General features: G+C 37.8%; 2 protein-coding genes across 2 annotated transcripts in view; both read left to right on the top strand.

Moving 5' to 3' along the window:
- LOC111395973 (L-ascorbate oxidase homolog) overlaps window positions 1-9,474 on the top strand; it is a 13,900-nt gene extending 4,426 nt beyond the window's left edge. Inside the window, exons 3-8 of the mRNA XM_023022210.1 lie at window positions 6,819-7,089; window positions 7,612-7,714; window positions 7,853-8,198; window positions 8,290-8,658; window positions 8,828-8,906; window positions 9,010-9,474. Coding sequence (XP_022877978.1) covers window positions 6,819-7,089; window positions 7,612-7,714; window positions 7,853-8,198; window positions 8,290-8,658; window positions 8,828-8,906; window positions 9,010-9,222 — 1,381 coding nt within the window. The 3' untranslated portion in view covers window positions 9,223-9,474. The remainder of the gene's footprint in view (window positions 1-6,818; window positions 7,090-7,611; window positions 7,715-7,852; window positions 8,199-8,289; window positions 8,659-8,827; window positions 8,907-9,009) is intronic.
- LOC111395974 lies at window positions 12-1,192 on the top strand. The gene is made up of 2 exons (XM_023022211.1): window positions 12-677; window positions 745-1,192. Exons 1-2 carry the CDS (start codon window positions 88-90, stop codon window positions 1,175-1,177), a joined length of 1,023 nt encoding a protein of 340 aa, XP_022877979.1. The 5' UTR covers window positions 12-87; the 3' UTR covers window positions 1,178-1,192.
- Window positions 9,475-9,973: the final 499 nt, after the last annotated feature.

The following is a 9,973-nucleotide window of genomic DNA, read 5'->3' as shown; positions in this document are numbered from 1 at the left end:
ATTATGAGTTGATTATTAGTACTCCATATGAAAGACGTGGTCATCGTCGTTCACCCATCCCATTAGTGTACTTGTCATAAGTCTATTATGAAGCCTTCTCTGTCTAATGTTCCTCCTATTTGGAAAAATAATTGTAAAGGTCGTGATAGTCCAAGATCTTCTTTTCCATGTAGAAAGCATATGGACAATCATTTTTCGGTGTCATTGGCTCCAATTCCTCCCGTTAAGTCCCTTCTAGGTCCTCCCCCGTCTGATATTCCTCCAATTTTGAAAAATAAGGGTAAAAATTTTGATAATCATCATTTGGCTTCATTGGCTCCACCTCCTCCCGTTAAGTCCCTTCTAGGACCTCCCCCTTCTAATGGTTCTCCAATTTTGAAAAATCAGGGTAGAATTTCTGAAACTCCAAAGTCTTCTTCTCACTTGTTGTGCGTCAACTGTAAAGACTTTGGTCACATTTCTTCTAAATGTCCTAATCGAACCCTAGTCATGAAAGAACGAAAGAATGTAATAGAGGAGCCGTTAGAAGATCTAGTCTATGAACCTAAACTTGAAGATTTTGATGACTTGGATAATAGTGAGGACACTTCTTTAGGTGGACTCCAGACTCTTCCCGAGACTTTAGATACTATACCCCTTGTTTCTGACAACTCTCGGTCACATGTTATATGTCATACCCTTGCACAACTCAAAGAGTTTGATGATTTCACTGGCCACCCTTGGAGAATCCAGTCGCCTGTGGACCCTTACCCAAGTTAAAGAGCTTGATGATGTCACCAGTCACCCTTGGAAAATCCAGTCACTTGTGGTTAACACTAAGGCAAAATTATCCACCACTGACCAACCTCAAATTGATGGTCAAAACAAAAGTGCTAACCAAAATCCTGACAATTTATTACAGTCTCTAGTCCAGAAAAATCTTAGGAATTTGGACTTGATCCCTCCAATTGTTCAAATTGCATATAACGATCCAGTGAACTGGTGTTTAGGTCTAAAACCCTTTGAAATTATTCTTGGTTGTGAACCTTTGAAACCTCTAGACCTTATTCTCATGCACCCACATGCTTGTGTGTCTATGTCAGTTGAGGTAGTTGTATCACATTTTCATAGCTTGCATATTAAGATCAATAAACAATTTGAAGCAAGTAAAGCATTATATAAACCTCAAGTTGTTTGACATAAACAATACTTTGAATTTAATATTGGGGATTATGTTATATTGCAAGCGTGTAATGCTGGTCTTTTTAAAATTTCAAGGCATGTTGGTCAAAATGCCTATGTCAATGACCTTTTATCACATTATGACCACCACCCTATTTTATTTGTTACGGACTTCGATGCTTACAACGGCTATTTTAGCCCTTCTGATGACCCGTTTCTACTCCCACATAAGAATTCCCACACTGACTCTTTTGCCATGTCTGCTTCAATCTCACCTATCACAGCACACAAAAATAAAATTGATGTTATTTTGGATGAACAGCTTGTGTTGACCAATAATAGAGAGATTCAAAACTTTCTTGTTCGTTGGATGGATCGACTTGATTCTGACGGCACATGGATTCCCAAAGAGAGACTTCAGCAGTGTGAGCCAAATTTATTGGAGCTTTATAAGAGTCAGCAAAATTCTCACTCGCCTAAGTTATCTTGGTCAGCTCATGTTTTTGCGGGTAATTTGCAATTGGCATCGTCACCATTTGTGGAATTTCGATATTTGGTTCGTCAGAGAGATCGTCCCCCATGGCATAACTTGGAGCCTTTAGCATCAGATTCATTGCAACATTTTGATTTATCCACTCGACGGGGTCGAGTTTTTCTCCCACCCCGGGAGAGTTGATGCAGACATCCATTTACTATTTATTTTCTTCCATTTACTATTTATTTTCTTTTTGGACTATTAGTTATATTCTAGTTGGATTATTATTTATATTTCTGTTATTGGGCTTGTTTAGTGGGTTTGGCCCAAGCCCTTCTCTTTAGGGTTTGTGTTTTGCTATTTATTTCTGTTTTGTTTCTCATTTGAGACAGTTGATGATGAATTAGAATTGAAATATTTTTGGTGGCTTGCAGCCGTTTTCTCCCTCCCCTCTCTTCCCCTGGTTTTTTTCTCCTCTTCTCCCTTCTCTCTGTTTCTCCTACCCGTTCCTTCTTCTTTTTTTCTCATTCATCCTACATCAACTTGTCTGCATCGACAAACACATTTCCATCTTTTGCTCCGAGTTTCACACTTGGTATTATAGGGGCATCACCAGGTTTTGCTTCAGCTAAACCTGTCTCATCCATTAGGTCCAGAGCATATTTCCTTTGAGATAGAAAATTTCCTTTACTACTTTGAGATATCTCTATCTCTAAGAAATATTTCAAAGGACCTAGCTCCTTTGTTTGAAATCTTGTGCCTAGGAAAACCTTTAGCATATTTATGCCACTGCTATCACTATCAGTAATCACAGTATCATCAACATATACAACTAACAAAATGCACCCAACTGTAGACTGTTTAAAGAATACTGAGTGATCATATGTACTTCTTTTCAAACATATTCAATCACAACCTCACTAAATTTTCCAAACCAGGCATGAGGTGATTGTTTCAGATCATGTAATGACTTTTGTAGTTTGCATACCTTCCCTGACTCTCCCTGAGCAACAAACTCTGGTGATTGCTCCATGTAAACTTCTTCGTACCAATCTCATGGAGAAATACATTTTTAACATCCAGTTGGTAAAACGGCCAATGATAGGTAGTAGTAAGAGAAATGAACAACCTAACAGAAGCTAGTTTAATAACAGGAGAGAAAGTCTCAGAATAATCCATACCATAAGTTTGAGCATACCTCTTGGCAACCAAACGAGCCTTCAATCGAGTAACAGATCCATCAGGATTCATCTTCAATATAATCACCAATTTACATCCAATTGCCTTTTTATTGAGGTGTAAAATAACCAATTTCCTTGTGTGATTATGTTCTAGTGCTAACATTTCGTCTTGCATGGCTATTCGCTAGCCACTATGGGATAAAGCCTCGGAGATAGATTTTGTTATGGACACATGCTTTAAGGAAGCAATGGAAGATTTGGAAGATGGTGACAATGTATGGTAAGAAACAAAAGAAGAGATAGGATAAGTACTTGATTGTTTACCTGAGAGCAATGGGAAGATCAAGAGTAGGATCCCGAGGGGGTGACAAATCCTAAGGCGAAGTAGCAGGGAGACGAGGCAAGTCATGGCCATTATCAGGTGCCCCCAAAGATTGCTGCACGACGAGTGTAAACACTTCGAATAGGAGGGCGAGAAGACACTGCTAACACTGGTGTAGTCACAGTGTAAATAAGGAAGTCATTCCCAGACTCAATAGAAGATGGATTAGAGGACACAGCAGTACTAGAAAAAGGGGTGGATTGAAAAAAAAAGTGACATCAGCAGACACTAAGTATCGTTCTTAGGAGGGAGAAAAGCATCGATAACCTTTTTGATGCCGAGAATAACCCAAAAATATCTAGGATCAAGTTTGAAAACTTGAGATCTCATATCTTGAACAAAGCAAATGTACCCAAATATTCTAGGAGCAAGAGAGAAAAGAGTTTGAGAGGGAAATAGAATGGAATAAGGGATTTTACTATCTAAGATAGATGAAGGCATACGATCGATTAACACGCAGTAGAGACTACATCTGTCCAAAATTCTTCTGAAACTTTCATATGAAAAAGGAGAGCTTGTGCGACTTATAATAAATAACGATTCTTTCGTTCTGCCACTCTATTTTGTTGTGTAGTAACAATACATGAAGATTGATGAATAATGCCATTTTGTAAAAAGAAAGGAAGTAAATGTCGATGAGAAATACTCCTTGGCATTATCACTCCTTAAGATATGTATAGATTTGTCAAATAGAGTTTTAATCTAAAAATTGAGAATAGTTTAGAACGATTTTTCATAAGATATAATTAAGTAACACGAGAACGATCATCCACAAAAGTAACAAAATAACGAAAATTAGACTTGGATAAAATAGCTGAATGTATTAAATCAAAAGGAGACACAACCCGTTTATTCATTCTAGGAGAATATGACATTCTATAATATTTTGTTAATTAACACGACTCACAATTTAATTGAGACACTTGACTAAGTTTAGGACATAAGTGCTTCAAAACAGGGAGAGAAGGATGACCGAAGCGACAATGGAGCTGCAGAAGAGAAGAAGTACTAGTGCATGTAGTCGATCTTGGCAGCAGTATAGGGGAAGAATCTAGCACATATAAGCCATTGAGCTCATGCCCTCTACCAATAATCTGCTTCGTCCCGAAAGAAAAGAACACTACAATCAAGGGATTTAGTAATTTGACTCACAGATAGAAAATTGAAAGGAAACTTAGGTAAACATAAAATGGATGGCATTGGTAGAGAGTTTGTTGGATGTGCAATCCCACATCAACAAGAGGAGTTGTAGACCCAGAGTATTGAAGTGATGAAAGTATATCTGTATTCCCGGTCAGATGATCTATGGCATCAGAATCAATGACCCAATTATGGGATGTGGTAGAAAGACATACTATAGAATTACCTGTGTCGGCTAAAGTGGAAGTGAAAGTAGAAGGTGTAAGAGGCTATTGAGAAGCGTAAAATTGTGTAAAGGGGCATATTCATTCGCTGGAATTGTAGTTTGAGGAAGAGTATTGAAGTGATGAAAGTATATCTGTATTCCCAGTCATATGATCTGTGGCATCGGAATCAATGACCCAATTATGGGATGTGGTAGAAAGACACACTATAGAATTACCTATGTTAGCTAAAGTGGAAGTGAAAGTAGAAGGTGTAAGAGGCTATTGAGAGGCGTAAAATTGTGTAAGGCGGACATATTCATCCGCTGGAATTGTAATTTGAGGCTGAGTAGAAGGTGTAGGTAAAAGACCATCTTGAACGGCAACATTTACAAACTTTCTCATGGAAGTCTGACTTGTGTTCTTTGCTGGTTTACCATTCAATTTGCTAACGGTTCCTTCTAATATGTCATTGCACTCCACAATAATAACAACCACTAGAACCACCGCTAGAAATTTTATCTCGACTACCTCCTTCTCCTCCTTTATTATTGTAATTGTTATTTAATTTTGAATTTGTGCCAACTAGAGCTACCGTCTCATTTGGTACTATACCTTGCTCCTTGTCATTGTCCTTGCATACCCGAAGGAGACGAGCTTATATATCACTCAACGAAGTTAGTGTCTCATTGGTAAGTAACTGAGTACGAGTCACCTCATATTCAGGACCCAATCCTGCAAGAAAACATTGAACCACAATCTGCGCTTCTTGTTCTTGCATCTTCTTCACATCACTAATAATAGGAAACATGGCTTGCTTTTCTTCAAATACTCATTTTACTTGCTTAGTCGGATAAATTTTTAGCATTAGTTCATGAATATGTGATACATCATGTTTTCTAGTATACATAAACTCTAGATAGTCCCATAGTTCTTTCACAATATCACAATGATTAATAACATCATCAACTGTCAGTCAAGGGTATTCTGAATCTGATTAAAGAGTTTATCATCATCCATCAACCATTTTTTTCGAATCCTCGGATTAGTATTAAAATGTGGAGGTGGGTCATCAGTCAAATGGTTGCCCAAATCTAAACTTGATACATACCTACGGAAAATTCTCTTCCATTGAGCATAATTTCTACTACCCATTAACTTTATTTCTATGATTTTTGCAGATGGGGTTACTGTGATTTCATTCATCATTTTTCATCACCATCCGCCATTGATTATCAGAGAACCAAAAGGAACACAAAATAAACTCCAAACCACTTTAATAATAATATTAATTCAACAATAATGCACGTCCAGTAAAACGCAGCTCAAACAAAACAAAATAAATCAATTCAACCAAAATAAAATGAAACTGACCCGCCTCAGCCCAAACTAGCAACTCGTTTGCAGTCCAAACAAACACAGTCCACTCTGCACTCGACTCAACCACCGGAAGGAGAAGAGGAAACGATGAAGCAGAGAAGTCAAGGAAAACGACGAGGCCAGATGCTTAGATGTTCTGTCACACCAAACACTCGCCACATGCAATGGGTTATTGGAGACGGACTGTCGAGCTAGAAAGAACCCGAGTTGGAATCACAAGAAGTCGCGGAACGCTCGGTGTAAACCAATTTCTGCCGCTATGCTTCTGATCGTTAACCACCAAGAAGTGACCCCAGGTAAGTCTCTGTCTAACCTGGAAAATGCCGGCCCCAACCTCTTTCACAATCGAGACCAGTCCCACGAATTTTTCAAAAAAATCACAAACCTTAATTTCTTGAATTAGGCTTTGATACCATGTTGATTTTGGAAGAATAACTTATTCCATATCTTAATTCATAAAGGTGTGTTATATATATATATATATATATATATATATATATATATATATATATACATCGAAAGGATGTTTCTTATAAGGAAACAATCCTATCAAAATAAGAAATAATTTTAAACTTATGCACCTACCATATATATATGTGTTGTATATGTAAAGAATAAATATAAACCTAAATTGATGCATAATTCCATAACAACTCTATATGAGTCACATATTACAACAGTAGTATATAGTTTGAATGAAATTTTGTCATGTTAAAGATCTAGTTCGGACATGGGAGTAGAACACTGACATATATACTCGTAGTTTGGTCACATGTAGACGATTAGATGCAAATCTGTGGAGCAAAGAGCATGGAAGGATGCTATAATCAGCGTTTTAATCATGTTGAGGCCTATGGTTATATGTAGTTGATGTTTGAATCACCATTGTTTTTCAGGAATGGCTTACAGCAGAGGAGGAACTCTTGGCAGGACGGAGTTTATGGTACCAACTGTCCGATTCCGCCAAGGAAAAACTTCACTTATGTCCTTCAAGTGAAGGACCAGATAGGCACCTATTTCTACTTTCCATCGCTTGCACTCCATAAGGCTGCCGGAGGGTATGGTAGCGTCAAAATTTCTAGCCGCCCTCGAATTCCAGTGCCTTTCCCTCCTCCTGCTGGGGATTATGCCATCCTTGCTGGGGATTGGTTCAAGAGAAATCAAAGGGTAAGCATATTATGGAACATTAAGCCCTTGTTTGAGCCTCATTTTGGGGAAAAAATGTATTTTGGAATAGTGCTTTTTGGAGAATGTGTAGAAAGAGTTTTCGATTTACGTGTAAAATTATTTTATTGGAGAATGTGTGATTGAAAATAAGTTTTTGATAAAGCTTATATTTTTGTTATGCATATTGAGTAGCTTATCTTTCTTATTTAGTACTAAGTGCTTATCCGGTATATCATACCGATTAGCTTATTTTTCTTACTTAGTGCATGTTTGATAAAACATTGCCAAAAATTTGTCGACTTTTTAACTAGTCAAACGACATGGGACCCAAAACTTTTATCAACTTTAAAACCATGCATTTTACCAATTTTTATCAACATTTGCTATAACTTTTATCAAACTCTTTGTCAAACAGTGTCCCTGTGCTCTCCAGTCCTTACCAAATGTGCATAAAGATTTTACAGTAATTTGATCTCATTAATGTGCAATCTAATTTGCTATGCGCTGCTTTTGTTTTTGCAGCAACTGAAGTACTTCTTGGATACCGGTCACAATCTCCCCTTCCCCGATGGCCTTCTAATCAATGGTCGTGGATGGAATGGATACACATTTACAGTTGATCAAGGTTAGTAGGCGACCCAATTTCTTAAACAAGCGATCTAGTTAAACTTATTATTATTATTATTATTATTATTATTATTATTATTATTATTATTATTATATACATGTGTCTTTTCCTCATCCACTCGATATTTTTCTGCAGGCAAAACCTACAGGTTCAGGATATCGAATGTTGGACTTACAACTTCCATTAACTTCAGAATCCAAGGACACACAATGAAACTAGTTGAGGTAGAAGGATCTCACACGCTCCAGAATACGTACTCTTCCCTTGACATCCATTTAGGGCAGTCTTATTCAGTCTTGGTCACAGCCAACCAGCCGGCAAAGGATTATTACATTGTAGTTTCCTCGCGCTTCACCTCGAAAGTGCTCACGACCACTGCTGTTCTCCATTACAGTAACTCATTTACTAAAGTTTTCGGTCCTCCCCCTGGTGGACCCACGACTGAGATTGCTTTGTCTTTGAACCAGGCCAGATCAATACGGTAATTGAAATTGCCTCTAAATTCTTCTAATGGATGCTAATAAAGCAAGGATCATTTCTAATTTTACTTAATTTGTTGATTCTGAAATCAGTTGGAATCTTACAGCAAGTGGACCTAGACCTAATCCTCAAGGCTCGTACCACTATGGAATGATCAAGCCTTCTAGGACCATTGTTCTTGCTAACTCTGCTCCATATATAAATGGGAAACTGAGATATGCTGTCAACGGCGTATCATATGTTTCACCAGATACTCCCTTAAAGTTGGCCGACTACTTCAAGATCGGAGGAGTCTTCAGCGTTGGAAGCATCCCCGACAGACCTTCTGGGGGAAATGGAGGATATCTTGCAACTTCTGTCATGCATGCTGATTATCGATCTTTTGCTGAGATTGTGTTCCAAAATTGGGAGGATACTGTCCAGTCTTGGCACATTGATGGATATTCTTTCTTCGTTGTTGGGTGAGTAACTTTTCGGTGCGCTATGCCCCCCACACTCCATTATGCTCCACACAGACCTCGGCCTATTTATTCTAGTAGATACGTGTTCCACTCTATATGAGTCACATTCACAATAACATAATTATTCTTTCACGATGTTATATTCGCTTTTTGCTAAATCTGTGAACAGAATGGATGGTGGACAGTGGACTCCTGCAAGTAGGACAGGATACAATCTGAGAGACACGGTTGCCCGCTGTACGACTCAGGTTGTGGAAATGGCTTTACACGATAATAAGAGACTCACTAAAATGCAATGCAAACCTAGATTGTTATGTTTTTGTTTAACTAAGAATGTTATTCTAATTATAGGTCTACCCGAAATCTTGGACTGCAATATACATACCTCTGGACAATGTGGGAATGTGGAACATAAGATCGGAGAACTGGGCAAGGCAGTACTTGGGTCAGCAATTCTACTTAAGGGTTTACACCCCGTCGACTTCATGGAGGGACGAGTATCCTATTCCAAGGAATGCTCTTCTTTGTGGTCGAGCTAGTGGGCACCACACTAGACCCCTCTGATGGCCTAAAATCTGTCACGAGAGGGTGACCGGATTCACAGGGAGGGAAATGTACTTGAGGAGCTCAACTCGAGCTACGAGTCTGATTTATTAGAGTATTATTCATCACTTGCGTCAATTTTCTGAATTGACTTTGTTTAAATTGTTGGAATATTTGATGATTAGATTAGCAAATCAGTCTGATGTTAGACGGCCAACACACGGACCAAATTGTATCGTCTATTTACCATGAAATTTAACAGTATTTTTATCACTCTTTCGTTACTTTCCCTGCAACTCAATGTTCAACGGTTTAAACCATTGGAAAACCAAAAACAATGTGTTCCATTTATTCAAGGCAAATAGGTCCCGGGCCTTCAATTTGGGTTCTCAATCTAATATATAAAACAATTGGAAAACCCATAAAAACAAAAAACAAAAAAGTGTTCCTAATTACGGGATATTATTATATTTAATTTTCAATTTTAACCAAAAACTTTGTACAATCCGAAAGATAAAAAACTTGAGTAGAAAATTATGATTTGATTGTTTAATAATTAACCTTTAAGGTCTAGAGCACATAACTTCTCAGCTTTTACTTATTTTCCATAATGAATCCCATTATCAGGAGACCAAGAGTTGAATCGAATATGAAAGTTAAAGTACAAGATCTAGAATCAGCAAAAACGGGATAAACTACATTGGATTTGCATACAAAGAGCTCTGGAAAATGGTTCACAACATAACATGTTTCAATGAAATTTTACATTTAC

The sequence above is a fragment of the Olea europaea genome, chromosome 6 (assembly GCF_002742605.1).
Source record: "Olea europaea var. sylvestris chromosome 6, O_europaea_v1, whole genome shotgun sequence".
Lineage (NCBI taxonomy): Eukaryota > Viridiplantae > Streptophyta > Magnoliopsida > Lamiales > Oleaceae > Olea > Olea europaea.
Note: the sequence above shows the minus strand (reverse complement) of the source record. Positions and strands in the feature narration are given on the sequence as shown.